Source organism: Emys orbicularis, chromosome 2, assembly GCF_028017835.1.
Source record: "Emys orbicularis isolate rEmyOrb1 chromosome 2, rEmyOrb1.hap1, whole genome shotgun sequence".
Classification (NCBI taxonomy): domain Eukaryota; kingdom Metazoa; phylum Chordata; order Testudines; family Emydidae; genus Emys; species Emys orbicularis.
The window spans coordinates 16,640,566-16,663,207 of NC_088684.1; the positions used below are offsets into that span (position 1 = coordinate 16,640,566).

At 39.1% G+C, this 22,642-nt stretch overlaps 1 protein-coding gene across 2 annotated transcripts in view; it reads right to left on the bottom strand.

Moving 5' to 3' along the window:
• PHF20L1 (PHD finger protein 20 like 1) overlaps positions 1 to 22,642 on the bottom strand; it is a 77,784-nt gene that overhangs the window by 11,197 nt on the left and 43,945 nt on the right. For both annotated transcript variants that reach the window (XM_065398255.1, XM_065398254.1), the window contains 5 exons: positions 15,602 to 15,658; positions 13,815 to 13,919; positions 7,414 to 7,578; positions 6,603 to 6,784; positions 4,111 to 4,210 (listed from right to left, as the gene is read on the bottom strand). In XM_065398255.1, coding sequence (XP_065254327.1) covers positions 4,111 to 4,210; positions 6,603 to 6,784; positions 7,414 to 7,578; positions 13,815 to 13,919; positions 15,602 to 15,658 — 609 coding nt within the window. The remainder of the gene's footprint in view (positions 1 to 4,110; positions 4,211 to 6,602; positions 6,785 to 7,413; positions 7,579 to 13,814; positions 13,920 to 15,601; positions 15,659 to 22,642) is intronic.

Genomic DNA, 22,642 nt, shown 5'->3' on the forward strand with positions numbered 1-22,642 from the left:
CCTAGTTGTACCTGGAGGGGAGGCCCTGCCCATTCTTTGGCTTCCTCGTTCTCTGAACTGAGGGTATAAAGTCGCCCCAACCATCCTTCAGTTCCTTTGCACTGGGATCCCGATTATAGACGCCAGTGCTTGGAGTTTGAGGATGGGCCATGTAATGGACATATGCAACACATCTCAAAGAACAGCAGTTACAGGAAAACGAGTGTCTGCTTTTTCTTCTTTGAGTGCTTGCATACGTCCATTATACTGCTGGTGACCCCCAAGCCATTGTCATCGATTCCAAGGCCAGAAGGGGTCATTGTGATCATCTAGGTTGACCTCCTGTGTAACACAAGTCATAGAACTTCCCTAACATAATCCCTAGAGCAGATTTTTTAGAAAAACATCCCATCTTGATTTAAAAATGGTCAGTGATGGAGAATCCACCACAACCTTTGGTAAATTGTTCCAATGGTTAATTACTCTCGCTGCTAAAAATTTACACTTTATTTCTAGTCTGAATTTGTCTAGCTTCAGCTTGTAGCCATTGCATCAGGTTACACCTTTCAGTGGCAGTGTGGCTTGCCAAGTTTATGGCGGGAATGGTATGATGAGATTTCCTACAATGGCATGTAACTGATCTACAACTGCTAACAGCAAATCTCTCTAATGGCCAGTGATGGGACATTACATGGGGAGGGCTCTGATTTACTACAGCAAATACTTTCCCACATGTCTGGCTAGTGGGTCTTGCTCACATGCTCAGGGTTTAACTGACTGCCATATTTGGGATCAGGAAGGAATTTTTCCACAGGTCTGATTGACAGAGACCCTGGGAGTTTCTGCCTTCCTCTGCAGCATGGGGCATGGGTCACTTGCAGGTTTAAACTAGCGTAAATGGTGGATTCTCTGTAACTTGAAGTCTTTAAATTGTGATTTGAGAACTTCAGTAACATAGTCAGAGGTTGAGTCTATTACAGGAGAGGGTGGTTGAGATGTGCAAGAGGTCAGACTAGAATAGATGATCATGATGGCCCCTTCCGGCCTTAAAGTCTACGAGTCTATGAGGAAGCATTGAAGGCTTCCTAGCTATCAGTACCGTGCAATGACATGAAGGTTTAGATATTGTCATGGAGGAGGCAGATGAATGGGGTACTGGACCTGAGACAGATGAGGACGTAACAGACCCTACCGTCAGTACCGATAAGATAAGGAACAGGGCTGGTGGAGGATCTTTGCCCTGAATCAGTGGTGATGTCAGTACTGAAAAATACATCTCTCACAGCCGCACAGACCTCTGGTGTTGTCAGACTGGGTCTCTAACATGACCCTTGCCCAAGCACTTTAAACAGTGGAGAGTGCAGGTTACTGACAGGCATTGGCAGATGACAGCTGGAGTGGGGCTTAAAAACAGGGGACCTTCACACAGGCTCCCCTGGTACTGGGCAAGTCCCAGAAGCCAGCAGGATCCACAGAAAACAAAATAAAATTGATTAAAGAGAAAAGAAACATCTAAAGGACGAAACAATAAGTATCACTATGTAAAAGCTAACTAATTGCAACTTTGTTCGCAAAGGAACGAGGCTGTAAGCACAGAAACGGTCTCACTACCCATCACAGGAAGGAAGAAGGAACTAAAGAATGAGCAGAGTGGCTCCACTCTTTATACCCTTGGTTCATAGCGCAAGGAAGCAACGGTGTGGGAGGGGCCGCCCCTACAGGTGCTGCTAGTGAAAACTCTCCAGCTATGGTGCATGAGAAGTACACACACCTGTAGCATAACGGAAATGCACAAGCACTAGAAGAACAAAATTAGATGGAAACTTGCCAGTCCTTACACTAAAATGGTATGCACAGAATTATCTGTGGATAAAAGAACCAGCCTGATGGTAGCCATTAACACCTTCCAGCAAAACACCCTCCATTACCCAGCCCATCCTCCCAATCCAGTGTCAAATGCTGACATCCTGAATGACTCATCTCCTAGACAGAAAGAAAGGGGCGGGGGGGCGGGAGAAGTGGAGTCAGAGGATGCAGGTGGGTAGGGAGGATTGGGGCCAAACTGTGTCATCACATGAGCAGTTCCAAATATTTTAAAGTCAGTGGCAAACACTAATTTTATATCTTCAAATGCAAAATTCAGTGTCACATATACACACCAGATTATAAAACTCAAGTGTCTTACAGTTAAAAACATAGGGCTGAATTTTCAAATGTCTGTGCTTAAAGTTAGGCACCTAAGTCCATAATGGAGGCATCTAAATAAATGGCCTATTTTTCAGAGATACTAAGCATCTTCACCTCCCATGAAAGTCAGTGGCAGTTACGAGTACTTATCACCTCCGCAAATTAGCCCACTTATTTAGGTATCCAAGTATATATTTAAATATGTATATTTTGTCCTCGTTTCTCCATCTGAGAAGACTAAACTGTTACACGAATCTCCAGATGGGTGGGGTAGTGGCTATATGTGAATAACTTGCCAGAAAGAACTCTAAACTTCCCTCCAAAAACATGTTTCTGCTCTGAAGAATAACTGTAAACATGGCATTGTGAAGTTATTTTTATTGTTTCAATTACTCCCAGAACAAACATACTCAGGTTACAAGTAAAATGGTTTTCAAATCGCCAGTCCTTGAAACTCCTGCTAAAATCTAAAAATCAAACTGTGTTTCTTCTGACTCGTGCACCATCATCTACAACAGCAATTCTACCATTGGTAAAATTCTGCCATTGGTTACACAATGAGGTTGCACAGATGTAACTGAATGCAAAAGTAGTCTGGCAATTTGTGCACGCTCAGAATTCATGTCCAGTGCAGAATGTTTTTTTTTCTCCGTGGAAAATACATTCTGCCCGAGAAGCACTGCAGTTCCACCTTTCTCCCACCAGAGGCCACTGTTGTGCCAGAACAGACAGCAGCTCGCTGACAGGCAGTAACATCCAGCAGCGATCATCACAGCACCCTACCCGCGGAGACAGGAGGCACAAGATATGTGTAGGGGGCGGAATACAGAGAGAGTGGGACACATGTGGCTGCTGGGGGGAGAGGGTCACAGACTGGGGTTCAGAAAGGCTAGTGGAGAGAGAGACTGGGGTGCGGGCTCAGGAGCCAGTGGGGAGACAGCACTGAGACAGGGGCTGAATGGGAGGGGGTGCAGGGCCACTTGGGAACAGGAGGGCTGCAGGTACATATAGGGACAAGGAGCAGGCACACAGGCAGATGTGCCTGACTGAATGGGAGAGGCTAGACTGGGTCTGCATGGGGGAGGTTCCCCAACGCCCTAATAATGCCCCCTGCCCCCCCTCCCTCCAAAAATAACCCTGTTCCATACTTCTCTCATCCACACCTAACAACCCTCCAGGTTCACCCACAGGCTCCTTCCCTCTCCCTCAGCTCCTACCCCTGACTCCCGCAAGCCTTTAAGCTGCTTCTGAGGGGTGCGGGAAATACATTTCTGTATTGTAGTTTAAATTAATTACTTAAAGTTCTGTATTAATATGCCTACTAAGGAATCTATTTGTAAACAAACAAACATACATTTCCTGAATTTTTTTTTGGTTTGTATTGTTACAGACATACTTGCTGACAGGTATTTTGAAATAAATTACTAAAATAACTGAAATTGGCATGATTATATTCTGTTATTTTAACAGTAAAATATGCAGAATTTTGCAGCATTTTAAAATATTGTGTGTAGAATTTTTAGGTGCAGAATTCCCCCAGAAGTAAAATACATGCAGGAACAGATTTGGTGAGTAGGAAGGTACTATTTTTACACAAGATAGTTACTTTTCAGAGTATCTACTGTCACTTTAAGAGCCTACTCTTTGTGGGAGGTAATTTCTCAATAAGAAAAGAGAGCACTCACTTCTTGTGAACTCATGAGAATGGTAAGTTAACATTTTGAACAAAATTTAAGAATTAGTAACAGAAAAATAAAAGTTGCCAGAACCAAACAGAAGAAAATGTTATAAAAGACTCATCCAGAAAAGTATAACATATCAAACACACAAAAATAGGTAAATCCTATTGTGAGTAATGATTATACAATACCATCTGTTTTTAGCAAAAATGTAACAAGTAAAAACAACAATTAATTTTGCATGAACCAGTGATTTAACTCATACCTGGTGGGTCCCTGCAGATGTAACAGATGTACTGCTCTGGAATGCTGTCCTCTAATAATCCCATACATACACTATGTTGCCAGCACAGGCATTCTTCACACTACAATCCAAAAGAAACAAGGTAATTCATTATTTGTAAGTCAGTTCTATTTCCAGCCTGTTCAAAATGCAGGGAATAGTAGCTTTCCTTTAGCAGGCAGCTTGAGTTATAGTATCGTACTCATGCAATTTGTATTTGCTGTAGCAAAAACAAGCCATAATTAAGCATAATTTTAGTTTTGAAAGTGACCCCATGGCCACAAATTCCAATCTGGAAAACAAAATCGAGGATTTAACATCTAACAATATTTTATTATAATAAAATAAGTAATTTAGCACTTAATATTTAGTAGCTGAGCATAAAGACACCAGTATAGGACTATGGCAAAATAGAAATATATAGCAATACACTTCTACCCCGATATAACGCAGTCGTGGGGAGCCAAAAATCCCTACCGTGTTATAGGTGAAACGCTGTTATATCGGGGTAGCGGCGGCAGGGCTCTAGTGGTGATTTAAAGAGCCCGGGGCTCCCCGCAGCAGCCAGAGCCCCGGACCCTTTAAAGCACCACCGGAGCCCCGCTGCTACCGCACTATACGCGAACCCGTGTTATATCGGGTCGCGTTATAGCGGGGTAGAGGTGTATATTATAGCATAACAATGGAAAAGAGAAAACTTCAGTTTTCATTTACAAAGCATCTCTCCAGTGCTTAAGATTTATTTTTAATATTGCACTGATGAAAAAAAATCTAAAAGAAAAAGAAAATGAAGAAAGTGTAGAAATAAAGATAGGAAGGGAGCAATACCAAGGTTACAAGGACATAGCAGCATAAGAATGATTGGCCAGTTGACCTGCGTTGAGACTAGGTGTGGGAAGTATTAAATTGCCAGTTGAATTTAGAAATGGGTAATAAACAAAACATGAATGGAATAGTATTTAATTATGGGGAACTTTTGAAATGAACACTGCTCTATGTTTAAAAAGGGTTGATGCAATATTTAAAGATAAAATGGCTACTGGACAACTTAGGGGACTGGTAATGGATGGAATATAGAGGCTTTCAGCTCTAGGATGCTGCTTCAAATCAAGCCCAGATCAGTCATGACTGCAAACAGCCAATATCCACCTCACCCTTATCATAAATTTAAGCACTAACCAAAATGTTCTGCCTTCTTAACATCTCTAAAATCCATCCTTTCCTTTCTGACCACATGACTACATTACTTGCCCACATCCTAAACATCTCCCCTCTGGTCTGACACCCATTTTGACCCACCGGTCTATCTAAAAATGCCACAATCAAAGACATCTCTCTCCTACTACTATGACTACATCAACCCTTTTTTCAAGATCTTCCATAGCTCTTCATCATTTTTTATGTTGAGTTCAATCTTCTTGTTCTTTTCTTCAAGGCCCTACATCATTCAGCTCCCACCTATTTATCCAACTTGGTCTCTTCTTGTGTTCCCTGCCACACATCCACTCCATTCCAACGGAGCCAGCCTAGATACTACCTTCATGTCCTTCTCACTCAGATCACTGTGTCCTTTTCAATACTGCCCCCATATTCTTCAAATGCTTTCCCAAAATCTATTCACCAAGCCACCGTCTTCGTAAGATTAGCCATACTGGGTGAGACCAATGGCCATCTAGCCTAGTATCCTGTCTTCCAACAGTGGCTGGTGCCAGATGCTTCAGAAGAAATGAACAGGGCAATTATCAAGTGATCCAGCTGCTGTTGTCCACTCTCAGTTTGTGGCAGTTAGAGGTTAAGGGACACCCAGAGCATGGGGTTGTTTTTCTAAACATCTAGGCTAATAGCCATTGATGGACTAATCCCCATGAATTTAGCTAATTCTTTTTTGAACCCAGTTATACTTTTGGCCTTCGTAACATCCCCTGGCAAGGAGTTCCACAGGTTGGCTGTGCACTGTGTGAAGAAGTACTTCCTTATGTTTGTTTTAAACCTGCTGCGTATTAATTTCATTGGGTGACCCCTGGTTCCTGTGTTATGAGAAGGGGTAAATAACATTTCCCTATTCACTTTCTCACACCATTCATGATTTTATAGATGTCTATCAAATCCCCCCTTAATCATCTCTTTTCTAAGATGAACTGTCCCAGTCGTTTTAATCTCTCCTCCAATGGAAGTTGTTCCATACCGCTAATCATTTTTGTTGCTCTTCTCTGAATTTTTTCCAATTTTAATAGATCACTGCAACTGCCACTACTGTTGGCATATTCAGAGGTGCCAAGGACTGAATGGACACAAACTGTACCAACCTCACTCTTAGAGAGGTGATCCTGCACAGAAAAAAATAGAGGCATTGTGTGGAATGCAAAAAGTTTTAACCGCCACCACCTTTTTCTTACCTGTTCTATAGATAGAGAACTTTAGGGATGCCAAGAGAGCAAAAATTCACAAGAAAGATTGCAGAGCAAGTGCATTACCTGAATCATGAAGCCATTTTCCTCATCCATTTCACAGATGCATCTAACAATTTCATTGAGAGCATCCTCTTCATCCTGAGATTCTTCAAAATTGGTTGAATCAAAGTCCTGATTGTATTCATCACCACTTAGTAATAAGCTTTCCGTGGAGGAATCATCTAAGAACTCCACATCCGAGAGGTCTAATAAAAACAAATACATCTGAAGTTGTATATGCAAACAGATTTAACATTGTACATGAATTTAGGACTTAGATGCGGAATGATTCTGCACTACACATAGCGGAAGTCACTCACAGATTTACTGCTGGAAGATTACACTTCTTGGTGACCTCTAAATTAAATTAATGGAGATATCCTATCTCCTAGAACTGGAAGGGACCTTGAAAGGTCATCGAGTCCAGCCCCCTGCCTTCACTAGCAGGACCAAGTACTGATTTTGCCCCAGATCCCTAAGTGGCCCCCTCAAGGATTGAACTCACAACCCTGGGTTTAGCAGGCCAATGCTCAAACCACTGAGCTATCCCTCCCCTCTACTATATATATAGCAATGCAATGTAGCCACCTTAGAGGTAGGAGTGGCAACATCCAACCAGTGCTCAGCACAATGCAGAACAGCATGAGGAGAGTAAATGTTTTGTTCAATCTGTCATGGAAGTATACACACGTTGGTTTAACAACATACAACCATAAAAAGTTTCACATTTTTATGCCTAAAGTGAATTATTTGGCTTGCCTTTGGCCTTTTTAGTTCACCTTCTTTCGGAAATATAAATTTTAAAACAAAATTTCCTATTGTTCAGCCAACCTACTTTCTCCACTCAGGTCGACAGACAGAATGGCTCTTGGATACTGGTATGAAGTGTTCTTCTCTGTAAACATGCTTCGCAGAGTCAGAGAGCTCCCAGAAGAACGTGTGAGTGGAGAGGAGCACCTTTCCAAAAACTCAAGAGAACTATCTTCATAATCCGAATAATCTACAAAATTAACATGAACATTGGTTATCTCATGTTATAGTACTCAGAAAAAGTATGTTTGTAAAAGTTCACAAGCCCGAGAATGATGATTATGTAAGAAAGTTACATTATGTGCAAAAAAAAAAAAAAAAAATGAATATGCATTAGTGCATAAATACCAAAATAAAGGGAAACATATTAATATCACACAAACCCCTAAACTGTCTTTTTTACGTATGTATCGATGTAAGCGATATTAAGAACATTATGGTTACCAAGACAAACAGCAGAGTAAAAAAAATTACAAAGTTAAAAATTTCACGCGTGACTTCAACTCTGCCCCTCCTTTATGTACATACACTGCACCAGACTAATTATATAACTTCTTATTTCTCACTTCATACATATCTGAGATTGTGAGAAAGAACCTTGTAAGACTACCAAAAAGAAAGAATATCGCACTATATCCATAATCAGTGTTCTCCAATCAGGGCCGGCTCCAGGCACCAGCTTGTCAAGCAGGTGCTTGGGGCGGCCGCTCAGGAGAGGGGCGGCACATCCAGGTATTCGGCGGCAATTCGGCGGACGGTCCCTCACTCCGCCTGGGAGCGAAGGACCTCCGGCCGAATTGCCGCTGCAGATCGCGATCGCGGCTTTTTTTTTTTTTTTTGGCTGCTTGGGGCAGCCAAAACCCTGGAGCCGGCCCTGTCTCCAATTGATCTTTGATTGACTTTTTTGTCAGTTCTTTTCTATCAAACAGTATTGTGTGTAGTGGACACATCTTAGAGGGTTTTCACAAATCATGCCTCATCAGCACCTGGTTCTTCCTTCCTTCCCACTGACAATCAAATAATATCCCTGTGGCAACTGCAACAGACTCACATGGAAAATAAAATTAGTAACAATGAACGTTTAACTCCTTCTGATTTGTTCTAGAAATTATGAGCCCCAGTTCTTGAGTTTTTTTTGTTTTGACGTTTGAGAAAAACAGGATCCTTTTTGTCTCACGTTCCTCTCCTGCTTCCCAAATTTCATGCCTAAATCTGTCCAAACGTCTGCTGCTAAGATGATCTTCCTTTTCCAACACACTATGCTTGCCAAATTTTTAAAAATTTTCCCAATTAAGCCATGAACCTGAGGTCTGCTGGAGGGTTATGTGCACATCTCTGCAAATGTTAAGTAATTTTTTTAAAAAGATGAATACTTAATTTTCAGAGATACAGAACTACACCTTTGTGCGATATTATAAAAACTCACCCCCCAACCCCCAATAAACTAGTAATGGGAGAACTTTAAAAAGTTTTGAGGTTTGGATAAATATCCGGTTTTGATGCCTCTCTGAAACAACGTAATCCTCCACATGATTTTCAATCCTCTGTTTCCGTCCTACTGCTAACTTCTACAGCATCTCCCGTACATTCTGTACTCTTAAAGTCCTACGCAAGAGGATAAATGGACACAAGTCAGATATCAGGAATGGCAATATACAAAAACCTGTAGGAGAACACTTCAACCTCCCTGGCCACACAATAGCAGATGTAAAGGTAGCCATCTTACAGCAAAAAAACTTCAGGACCAGACTCCAAAGAGAAACTGCTGAGCTCCAGTTCATTTGCAAATTTGACACCATCAGATCAGGATTAAACAAAGACTGTGAATGGCTATCCAACTACAGAAGCAGTTTCTCCTCCCTTGGTGTTCACACCTCAACTGCTAGCAGAGCACCTCACCCTCCCTGACTGAACTAACCTCGTTATCTCCATACTGATTTATACCTGCCTCTGGAGATTTCCATTACTTGCATCTGAAGAAGTGAGGTTCTTACCCACGAAAGCTTATGCTTCCAATACTTCTGTTAGTCTTAAAGGTGCCACAGGACCCTCTGTTGCTTCTTAAAGTCCTGTTTCCTTCCCCTAGAAGTGATTCTCTCCATCCCTTTTTCTTCCGCTTTTATCTCTACTCCCACCCCCAATTCATTCGGTACCTCTCCCCATCCCTGTGTCTGCTGCTGCCACCTTCTCTCCTTTTTCCCTGGAGATCAACTGCAGCACCAACACCACTACCTGGAAGAGCTGAGACAGCAGCTCTACACAGAACAGCTCTGCACAACTGGCCCGAGCCTGCAGCTACAACAGTCATAGGAAACAATACATGGACTGATATTATCCATGCACAGTGAGACTACCTGTCCTAGGACATGGAAGTTAAATAATTGTACTCACTGCTCATTACTCCAACCTTCTCATCTTCCTTTTTAAAGTATTCCACAGCCCTGCTACCACCATCTACAATAGTTCCATGCTGCATGCTTTGTTCAGGCTTCTCTTCTACATTCTCCCTTTCCACCATAATCCACTGTCAATTCTGTGCTTTCTTCCATATCCCTCTAAGCTTAGGGTAGCCTCCCAGTCAACATTCCCCAAGAACCTTTACTATCCTTCACACCACTCCTAAATACGATCTACTCCTTGAGACCCATGATCAGCGACAACTGCAATTCTACTGAGTAACTGTGTTAATTGTGTCATCTTCTGTATTGTCTTGAGGTGCTGTGCATTTAGATAGTAACTTTTTTGCCCAGTGTCACCAATGTATAGCAGCATATCCATCTATGATGTGACAAATAACATTGAAATATATTGTGACAAGGGATTCTTTCTTCTTCATCCTCCTGCACTCTTAGGTGCACAGGGCACCCATCAGTTTCCACCATTTATTTTGGTCTTGTGCCGGTCCGTTCAGGCTTCTGAATGTCATATTCTTTCTCTATTGTTCTGTGTAAAGTTGCTCTAGGTCGACCTCTTTTTCTCTTTCCAGGTGGTGTCCATATTATCACTAGCAATGGAAGTCATATTGCTGGCATCCTCAAAGCGTATCCAAAATATGTCCATCGTCATCATCTTACCATATTTGATACTTTAGATTGGTTTGTTCTACTTAGACTTTCTGATGCTGCAAGAATCTCTTTCCAATGGACTCGTAAGATCTTCATCTTCATTTACTTTCAAATGAGATATCTTCTTATCAATTTCTATAGTAGATTTCCATGACTCTGCTTCATTAAAGAGGACGGAATTCATGCTGGTGTTAAAAATTCATGTTTTTAGGTCATTGCCAACCATGCTACTTTTCCAAATCTTTTCAAGTTTATGGAAGATGTTTTCTGCTTTTGACATTCATTGCTTCACATCTAGCCTCAATGACAAAAGCTATCTAGAAATTTGAGTAAACAAAATAAATGTAGAAAATACGTCTGTTTAGTACATCACCTAAATGAAATGGGAAATCTTCATAAACTGTTTTTTCATTTGTCCAACTTACACTCAAGTCATCCTTTCCTATGCAGCATGCATGAATGTTAATCATTCCTCTGTTGCAGATGCCAGAGTATCCTTCTAGTCTACTCTATTTCACTCACTAGAAATATCTGATAAACTGAAGGTTTCAGCTAACATACATAAGGGTTTTCGAAAATACTTTGCTTTCTATGCTCAGAGGAATACCATGCAACACTTGTTCCAATTACAATATCACATTTCCAGAAGATGTGCTTGTAATTCCAAATCAATAACATGGCCTATTAGGCCTATTCAGTATAACCTGTACAGTACCCAATATAAACTAATACAAGAAGCCAAACTATATTCAGTTTAAATTTGTATCTGACTGCTACAACAGTCATTCTCAAATCTTTCTGTTCAAGTGTATTTGTCATTATTTTGATGATTTTTATGTAAAGCTTGCATATTCATTAGTAATTTTTATTTATGTAAGGTTTTCATTAATACTCTGATCATACTTTCAAAGGGCTGAACAAACAGTATAATACTGTTTTAAAACTTATTACTCAGAAACTGGTTTAAACTACAAAAAGATCTCCTGGGCGTGTGTTTTGAAATATTGCAACTTAGCTGCTGGTAATGCTCTGACTTTGGCCTTATTCTTAAAACCACATCTGCGGGGAAGTGATAGCACAACTCACCCTGCAGTGCCTTACTGCCTAACAGATGAACTAGTTAGGATTACTAGACTTAACTAAATGACAGGACTTCTGTGAATCTAATATTTAATGTCTCCTTACATGCACATACGGGATCACACCTTTCCCCACATCCAACAATTTGCAGATAACAGAAACTACTGAAAAGTTTATCATTTTAAATTATGTTGACTCAGTTAAATGTAGAAAAGTAGCATTAAATTTAATTTAGCTGAAGTGTATACCACATTCTTTGGGACAATTTTCATCATACAGTCTGATTTGAATGAATAAGTAAGTGTTTGCTCACTTCAGAAATCTGCAGTTTATCCTTTCGAAAGTCATGGCCAGAAATTGTGATGAACTAGGAAGTGCTTTACAACACTGTTTTGTCACAATTCTGTTTTACTATATACAGCAGCAACAAAGAATAAATGTTAAGAGACATCAACAAAAGCTGTCCCATTACCATCACTCCTCCCCCTCCCCTTTTAAAAAAATATAATTATACAAAAATAGAACCTTCCCCGGCTTTCCCTTTGTTTAGTGTTGCCTGCCTAGTTAGACCGTAACCTCCTCAAGAGCAGGGACTATGTATTCTTCTGTGTCTTGAACAGTGTTAGGCACACCGTCTGTAAACAAAAAGCTGACAAAACAGGAAACGAGACCAAAAATCTTGTGGTGCAGAATGTAAAAAACACACTTGAAACCACATGCTTGTGAGCAGAAGTTTTCACTAAAAATCCTTGTCCTGGGTGCTCTTAAATTATTAATCCCAGAGAGTCTCCAGGAATCTTGTCTGGATTACTCTGAATATTATGACTAACATCTACTAAGGTACACTACAGATTTGTTAGTGAGGTAAATCAATCTGAGGGACATGCCAACGGCAGCCAATAGTTTTTGTTTTCCATTTTACGTCTTTTATATTACAGAGAAAAGAAGAGCATATCCCATAAACAAAAAAGCAGCAGAAAGGTAAGAAAAATACATGGTATAATTAAATGGCAAGTCCCAAGACATTTACGGTAAACAGGTATTTTTCACAAATTGGATATCTCGTCACTGGGGTGACGAAAAGATCAGAGTTTTGGCCATATTATTATTATTTGTATTACCCTAGCACCCAGGAGCCCTAGTCATAGACCAGGACCCCATTGTGCTAGGTGCTGTACAAACACAGAACCAAAGGACAGTGCTTGCTAAAAAGAGCTTATAATGTAAGTTTAAGACAAGAGGCAACTGATGGATATAGACAGATGGTGGAGTACAAGGAAACACTGTGACAAAATTGGGCAGCAAGATAAGCAGCGATCTCAGCACATCAGCAGCCTAACCGTTTGTTGTAAGCAGCAAGCAAAAGGAGAGCTTTGAAGGAGGATTACGAGTTGGTTTTGCAGATGTTTATGGGGCAGCTCTTCCCAGCTTGAGGGGCAGAATGGGAGAAAGCACAGAAGTGCTTGTTTGAAAACAATGAGTGGGCTATGAAGGCTGGCATCATGGGCTGATCAGACGCAGAAGTGAACATCTCAATAGTGAATGAGAGATTATACGAGGGTAGGAGCAGGCCATGAAGGGTCTTGAAAATGAAGACAAGTAGCTAATGTTTGATACAACAGAGGAGGGGGAGCCAGTGGTGGAATGCAAAGACACAGGTAACATAGTTAAAGTGACAGGCTAGGAAAATGATCACAGCAGCATTCTGGCTGGATATGAGCAGGGCAAGATTGCATTTGTCAAGGCCAGCGAAAAGGATGTTGCGGTAACTGAGACGTGAGATGATGAGAGCCTGTATGTAAGTTTCAGTATCAGGATGGATAGGAAAGACTGTATCTTAGAGATGTTATGCAGAAAGATTTGGCAAGTTTTAGACACAACCTAAATGTGAAGATAAAAGTAAGCAGTGAGATAGTCAGGGATGGATGTGAAAGAGTCTGAGATGCAGAACTGAGTGGAGGGAGGCTGGAGTGGAGAAGTGTATCTACATGTCATTGGTGTAAGAATAGTAGTTAAAGCCATGAGTAGACATGATCACTCAGAGACGGGATATAAGGGGAGAAGGAGAGGAGATACCAGATCAAAATGCCTTTGCTATGTGAAATTTCAAGACCAACATCTCCTTTTGGTAATTTCTGATATTTCAGAACTTGTTTCTGAACTGTATGAATGTTCAATATTTCAGTCAGTAACAACCACCAATCAGAACCAGAAAGATAGTATTTGATCTTTACTTTTTGTCTTACTTTTCTGTCTTTACTTTCTTCCTTACTGAACTCACCATGCTGTTTAGATTTCTTCTTCTTTTTTTTCTTCTTCTTCTGTTTTGATTTATGATCTTTTTCCTTTTTCTCTTTTTTCTCTTTCTCTTTTTCCTTCTTTTTACCTAATTGCAAATGAACATTTTAAAACATCATCCTCGAATACTTTTTTCTTTCAGTTACCCTAAAAGCAACATTTAAATTTTAAATCAGTTGTTCCAGTCACCTGCCAAGAGCGGAATGATTCAATTAATTTGTCCAGTGCCATGAGTATAGCCCTTGTGATTAACTGATTTTTGGAATAGCACTGGAGTTCCTCCTTAGCTGAGACACCTTGAAGTTAACAGTTATTAGTGAGACTCTTCCTAGCAGAGTAACATAATTCAGCTTCTCAGTGTCAAGAAGTCAACTGTATCCCATATCTTGACAGGTAACATTGTGTAGCCTTCAGAATTTCCAGATGTGACCCGCACATGAGGAAAAAAAAAAAGACCCAGTTTTAATAAAGCTTACATTTAAAAAAAATGTATATTTAAAAAATACATCAGTAGTACATCCATTAGTTTGTAAGAAACAGAGTAGACAACCCATTTACTTTCCAGGTTTTGATCATGCTGTAGAAACAGGGAAGATGAGAACATGAAGAACTCTTAATTTAAAAAATTACATCCTCTAGCAAAGCATGCTAGGTGATCTCATATAGAGATTAATGATAAACACCTGAAACTGCAGCTGCCATAAATTCCTTTAAGAACAGTTAGCTGTCCTCTCACCCAAAATTTTATCAGCGGAGTTTGTTCTGAATAAAATTAAAGTGATATGTCTACTCCTTTTTAAGTACTACTGACATCTGCATGAGAACGGAGTCTTTGTCTTGCAATAATTCATCTGTCCCTGCTACATGTTTCTCACGGGAAACCATAATCCACAGCTTCTAACTTCATAGTTATTTCCAAAGCAGTCAGTTGTGAGGTAATAAAGAGGGACTTGACTTCAGCTGGAAAATAAACCTCAAGGACTGACTCGAAGATAATACTCTTTTTTGTGTACATTTCCCTTAGCCACACAGAATAAGAGCAGATATAGTGAATGTTTCAATTAGAGCTAATTGGGCTTGTTTCTATTCCTTCTTTCCTTCCATAGATTGATGATCAGTTCAGACACATGTAGGGCTGAATCTGTGTCAAAAATGAATTTGTTTGGGGATGGAAAATAATGAATTGTGGCAAAAGTGAAATTTTTTGAATGAGTCATTATCTGACCATCACTAATATTTGAAGAGTGAATACTCCAAACTTCCTTAATTTAGATTTCATTTTAAGAGGCATTGCATATTCTGTTGGATATCCAGCCATTAGACTTTTCCTTTATTTATTCCACCTCTAGACACAAGTTAATAACCACACATACCACTAATTTAATTGAAAAAGGTTATAAAGGGTACCCTATCATTATTCCTTTCCTCTCAGGCCTCGTGCCCCACCCAGTTGGTCTAGGAATGGAGACATGAAATTATAGCCCTACTATTACTATGGGTCTTGTCCCTCTGTGTCCTTGCAATTTACACACAATCTCTTAGGCATATACTGTCACACAAGTTTATTTATTTCCAAGAAGCCCTTTTACATCTATTTAGGTGTTTGGGTTTCAGATTTTTTGTTTTTTAAAAGCTGGTTGCTTTAGAAATATTAAAACAGCTGAACACTTACACCTAAAAGAGCATAACAGGTAAAAAGTTAGGGACAGGCTATGTTCTTGCTCTCTCAAGCTTTAGACTTTTTGCTTAAATATGATTTTCTGTGCATACCAAATGATGATGAGCTTTTCTCTTCCAATTTCACTTTTTTTTCAGTTTTCAATATACCTGTAGATTTAAGAAAAACACAAAAGCTTAGTGGGACCACTGCGGACAATGTACTTTCTTGTAAAAGTTACTTGGTTGTAAACATTCCTATCAATACATAATTAAAAGAAAGACACAAGTAACACACTGATTTTTAAAGATGCTTTACAATTACTTTTACGGTCTTAAGCACTGGAAACAAAAAGCATTGTAGTTTACCAACTTCTGAATGCTTGTCCTTCTCAATGACCTTCTTTAACATTTTCTCCTGCAGATTCTCAAAACATTTCTCCTTTACAGGCACAGAGAACTGTATCTCTGTCCCTTCAGAGCTGACTGACGTGGAGGACCTCTTTTTTTTACTATTCCCTTTGGGTAACTTTAGACTATTGGTTAAAGGCATTTCCAGATGTAAGGCATGTACATGGGACGAGGGTGCTGAAAACAAGAAGACAAATTTACTGGGCATTCAGTAAGGATTTAATCCTGTGTATCAGCATAGCAGCCAGGTCACTGGCTGAGTCAGGCTGCTGAAATGACAAGTACAGGAAATATTTTCATAATAGTGAACATATTGTTAAGTTTTGAATGCCTAGGTCTCTGTCTTACTATTTACTAAATGCTACATGCCAAAAAAAAAGTCTGTTCTCTCTAGTTTAAAAAAAAAAAAAAAAAAAAAAAAAAAAAGATATCAATTCCAAACAGAGAGGTTAATTTCAATTTAATTCTCTGCTGCTTTAGACAATTTCCCCTCCCCCCCTTTTCTTCTCTTTCCATTACAGTGGAAGTCACTGGTAACAGTCAAGGAGTTGATGTTACCATAGTTAATTAACTGTGTCTTATTTTGAAGGGATAGATATCTTTAATAGATTTTAGGGTTACAATGCTACTTATTAAAAAACCATTTGGCTCAATAAAAAGTCTACAACATCAAAGTTTATTGCATTCAGGAGGTTTTTTTTTTTTTTTAAATGGTATTCTACCTCTAATCTAATAGAATTTCATTAGGTTACCTCTAGAAATCAGTGTCCTTTTAAAATCTGAATCTAAGGAAAATAAATTGGAAGTATATGTAAAGCAGAAAGCTTTGTGTATAAATCAGAATTTGAAGCTACACTTGCATATGAAGAGTGCTTTGAAAGATTTACTAATCCTTGATTATTCCCTAAAATTCTCATTATTTAGAAGATTTTTCTCTTCATTGTGAGCTAGGAAATCATAAGGTAACTAACTGACCAGAAATGAAAAAATATTTTAATATTGTAACGCCGATATTTATAATCAAATACCATCAAGGCAATTTTCAAATAATCAAACCAAATAAGACCCAAAGTTATTTTGATCTAAGGAGGATAACTATTTTACTCTCTGCCACAGGGAAAAAATACGTTGCTCAATAAAGAATTACCAGCATCACCTAGATCTCCCACCAACCTTACTAGCCAATGCAGTGCAAGCTCTAAGTCTCTTTCCTAATTACACAGCAGGAAAGCTCTAGAAGTAGTCTAAGGCCTCTCTGGCCAATGCTGCAAAATATTAAGGAAAATATAGCCTTACAAAATTAGGAGGAGGTATCTGGGTTTTTTAAACATTTAAAAATCCATTTATCATCCTTTTCAGTTTAACAATCACTCTCACAAGAGTAGCTTGACACAATTTGTGGTTAGGATCCTCTGATGCTGAGGTTAGCACAGTAACAGCTGATTGGGTGTTTAAATCACTAAAAGAGTAAAGTTTGTGTGTACATATTCTGGTAATATTTCAGGCCAAGTTTTTCCAAAAGTTATTAGTGATTTTGGATATCCAATTTAAAACACTAAATGGGACCCAATTTTCAGAAGGCAGGTACTCAGCACTTTCTGAAAAAATCAGGTACCATTATGGTGTCTCAAAAGTTGGGCCCCCAAAAATTGCATTCAAAATCCTTAATCGCATCTAAAAATCTTGGTGTTTGACAATAATGCAAAAGATTAACCCTGCAGAAAACCTTAAAGCAGCCAGAACCACTACCTTTAAACTGAATATGATCCAAATAAAGAGGAGGTTCTTTTGGGGTTCTTTGAAGTCCCCTTTTATAGAGTTCATTACCATAAACGAGAAAACATTTTAAGAAATTAAAAACAGAATTAAGAAAACTGTGTGAATTTAGTGCTCATGAAAAGCGATGGATTAAGAGGCCTGAAAATCAAAGTCCTATACTTAACAAAAAGGACTCGGTACAGAAAGCGGTAATGCTCTGGGGATGCGTATGCGGAGAGAGAGCACAGAGCATCCTCCTGGGCTAGTTTTCCCTCGCCAGACAGAGCACCATACACTTCACATCAGCTTCCCCCTAGCACTCCAGCTCCTGAGAAGCCTCTTCCCTCAAGCAGTAGCCAAGGAACTTCACAGTAATCAGGCAGCAGGAGCAGCTAGGGCACTGGTACACAAAGCAGCAGAACTACCCAACACAGAGGTTACTACATGGTGGACTTTCCAAGCTGTCTGACGCAAAGGCAGCTTCAGATCCCACTCCCCATCATGCAGCCTGGCCAGCAGCTGAAAGCAGCTACCTGTACTGGGTAGAGGGAAGGAGCCAAAGTGCCTCAAGGTCTCAGGTTATTGGTTGGAGGTGTTTTCTCCAGTTGGTGTTGTTAAGCCCCATGCAATAGCTTGAGCAGACTATTCCTGATGCCCAATACCCTCTCAACACAGGCCCCAACCTGAGCACTATGTGAACTATTTCCTCCTCTGGGCTTCCCAGCTTCTGTGTCTGTCTTGTAGGACTGTAAAGCTCTCAGGACAGCGACAGTCTTCATTTTGTGTTTTTACAGAGCCAGCAGCACATTGTCAACACATAACAAATATTAAGCAACAACTTCCCACACTGCATTCTACCAGCAGGCTTCACCCTAACCTGCAAGGACCACCTCTAGAGATGGAAGCTTATTTTTTAGTATTCTATGGACAATCAATACTTGGCCTCTCTGTCAAGGCTAACAAAGGTTCCGATTACCAATGTAAGCTCCATCACTACAGTAACAAGAAAGGAGAAGATAACACATACAGTTACACTTTTCCTAGTAAGCAACTTTATCTAGTCTTCATTTAGAGGTACATAAGAGGAAGTGGATAATCATATGAAATAGAAGCCTAGATATACTTCCTATTAATAATCACGACACGTTTTGAAAATTATAATTTCATTTGTACCTAAATAAATGCTATTTCATAAACCTGATATTTTAATTTCAAATGTGTAAGTTATCATACCTTATAAAATAAAATGTTGATTTACACTGAATAGCCATAAAATTAAGTAAGAGGTGATCATTCAGAGCCTTTTAAACCAATGTAACCAACAGAGCAATATCGTTCATAATTTAATAATTTGTATAAACTAAATACTGATAAAAATGAAACATGGTAGTGACTCTGTAAAGGAGTTTTTAATTGATACTTGTTTCCTGTTGAGGTAACCAGATATGACCTCCTACCCACACACAGCAGCAGTGTGGGAATCTATGCAGGAAGTGCTATGCATGCTGTGTGTTGTGTGTGTACACCAAAGACACTGAAGAACCAGATGTGAGCAATCGATGTCTATATCATTACCTCTAAGGTGAGTTTTGAAACCTCCATGAGATAATGGAAAGACTGATTTCAGCTCAAATATATGTGGATTACATAGTTAAAGCAGCATAGACCCTCAAGTGCAAATACATGTATATTGGTATAAAATAGCTTATTCTAGTAAAACCTATTCCAGTTTGGCAATGCCTAAGAACCTATACCACTATTAAGTGTTTTATACTGGTATAACACGGTCTACTCTAGGGTTTTTACCAGAATAACTAGGTCAGTTAAAAAAAAAAAAAAATCACATCCCTTAACATTGTAATACCTTTAAGCATAGATAAGCCCAGTATAGTCAGAGCTTTCCTAAAAAATATGGATTTTGTTTTTTTCATTTTTGGAGCTTCTGCACTCGGAAGTATTTACATGAAAATATATTTTCAAATATATATCATGGACATTTTAATTTCAATCTGTGCATGAAAACTAACTCTTCTAAAAGTTTAGAGTGATGAGAACATTAAGGTTCTTGTTTGCCTATTAGGAAACAGAAGAACTCCACAAAACTGCCTGGAACCCTACAGGGGACAAGCAATGGCAGAAATCATTGGAGACAAGGGCATGACTAGCGATTGGAATGAACTCTCAATGAATGAAGACAGGGGTGTAGACGGATCTGTGAACTGCTGGGAGGCTTGGTTTGCTAGTACTGTGTCAGGAAACTTCTGAAAAACTGGGTAGATGAGAACACTGATAATTCAATATACAGAAATGGCTAGCTACTGAGTTACTGGAATCAAGCAATCAAAATTATCAATGAATGAATTCATCTGACATGTCTAATCTTGAAGAACATGGTAGAAAACAAGGGACTGAATGGACTGGATCATTAAAAATAGATAATTGTGTTAAAGTATAAACACTGTCAAGAGTTGTTAAATAGCAAAATAGGAAGACTGCATGTTGATATTTGCATTTAATTTCCATAATCATGTAAAATTTGCGGAGTATAAGGAGGTTTTTGATCAAAACAAAGCCTGTATTTTACACAGGAAACCTACAATGAAGCACTAATGGTACAAATGCAATAGCTTTCAGAGGGACTTAACAGTTTACAGGCTGTCCGTGGATACTTGTCACAGTCTCATTGGAGAGCAGACTTGTTTTAACTCACAAGAACGTAAGACAAATTTGGAAAAATAATTCTGATAAAACTATACACCTTTTCCATTACTTAGTCAACATAACTCCTAACTACAACTTTAGGCTGAGCCCAGAACAAGAAGCAGCAGCTGAGATCCAGAAGCTAAAAATGTAACATTGAATTCCCTCCTTGCACTTAAAACTGAAGATACTGTTCGCTACTCCAAAGAAGAAGGTGGTTCTGTTTCAGTTAGTGGCATCAAAATGGTGGAAAACTGTGGAAATAATGGAAGACATGACAGTTGAATTTAGAATTTTGTCAGTTTTCAAAAGAACTGCACTTTGTTCTGCCAGCTCAATATCAATCAAGCATCTTTTTAATATATTTATATTGATCAGGTTTTGAACGTCTGCAATAGGCTAGGTGCTGGAAAAGCAAATAAGATTACTTAGATTGTCAGCATTTTGGGTAGGGGACTGTCTTTTCATCGTATATGTGTGTACCTTGTCTAGAATGCACAGGGGGACACCATCCCCATCTGGGATCTCTAGGCACTACCTCAATACAAATATTAAATAATAAGTTGAAGAAAGTGTATCAGTATCTATATGCAGATACCAAAGAGAGTGGTAGACCTAAGTAGTTAATAGTCCGAGGAACTGGATTATAGTGTTCTTTTGTTTCTTATAGAATCACAAGCTGTACATTTTGGAAAACATACCTGCCTTTGCTTGAAGCATACATGTAAGAAGTTAATTGCAGAGTATGTGTTTTGCACTTCATTGCAGAAACGCTCAATTTTTCACTGCCCTCCCCTTTGAAAAGCAACATGTTAATGGTTTGACAAAAGAAAAGCTTTGCTAAGAATGAATAAATATTTAATGTTCTTTTTCCACAATTAAATATGATCTACTTTTTTTTTTTTTAATGGCTTATCTCTTACACTAGAGTCAAACACTTCCAGGCCCATAAATGGCATCACTTTGTCCAAATGGCCCCTCTATCTCTAGCCTCAGAAGTCATGATAAACTTAATACATTTCAGTTTATTCAAGGGGAGAAAAATAGGTATCATTTTTCTTTGAGTCTTGGGATAATAGCATTTTTCCTCTATCTAAATATTAGAGCTCCATCTGCTTCTGTACGTTGTGGACAATAATAGGAATACTGGTAATATCTTGCATTTTTATAGCACTCTCTATCCCAGGACCTCACTGTGCTTTATTAATATTAATTTAGCCTTATTACACTTTTCTGAGATAATTCCATATCACAGATGAGAAAACTTATGCAGAGAGAGATAAAGTGACATGCTCAACATCAGAAAATCTTTGGCAGAGCTGAGAAGCAAACCCTGGTCTCTTACCTAACTGTAAGTCCCCTGAGACAAGAGCACACTGAACTTTCACGTGAGATAATTTTCCATATGAAAAGGAGGAAGTGTTATACTGTAATTTAGTGCATCAGGTTCACAGTAGCATGTTTGAAATTTCAAACAGAAACTTTGGCAGATTTGACTGCTGGAAGATTATCTGCAAGTAAAACTGGCTGCCACTGGCAAGAGTAAAGATTTGATGATAAACCTCTTCCATCAGAATATGCTTTATGAATGGCAATCACCTCGTTCAGATCTGAATGCTAAACTCATCTCTATGCCCAAACTTTCCCATAATAAATGCCTTATACATAATAAGTAGTAGGGAAACAACAGAGCTACATGTCCTCTACTCACAGGAACTCCTACAAAACTACAGGGAATCTGGACAGACAGGATGTTTTTACATAATACCTATTATACTCAAGAATTATACAAATCATAAGTTAAATATTGCTATTTCTATAACTGTGCAGACCAGTAGAGAAGGTCTGATGTACTCAGAAACAGCTCACAACAGTAGAACAGGAAATGTTAATGTCTGGGGGCACATTGGAGTTAACATGCTTTCTTACTGTCAGAGCCCTGGGATCTTTAACTTCTACTTGGTGAATCACCAGAGTTGTAGAGGTTTATTCTGTTCAAATATACAGCAAGTATATGCTTCAGAGATTTTCCAGATAATTTCTGCTATTATTGCTGGCTGCTCTCCTGGAACAAACTATCTTTGAAAGCTAACTGCAGCCAGCTACAGCAGCTATATGCCTCCAATGTCCAAATTATAATGGAAGAAAGCACTGTTCAGTAGAAAGATATTCACCAATAACTGTTCTTTGATTACATTGCCTCTATAATGTGGGATGTGTATCCCTAGTCCTGCAAGGTCAAAACGATCTAGAAGAGCAACTTGACTCAACTCTTTTGTTTAGATC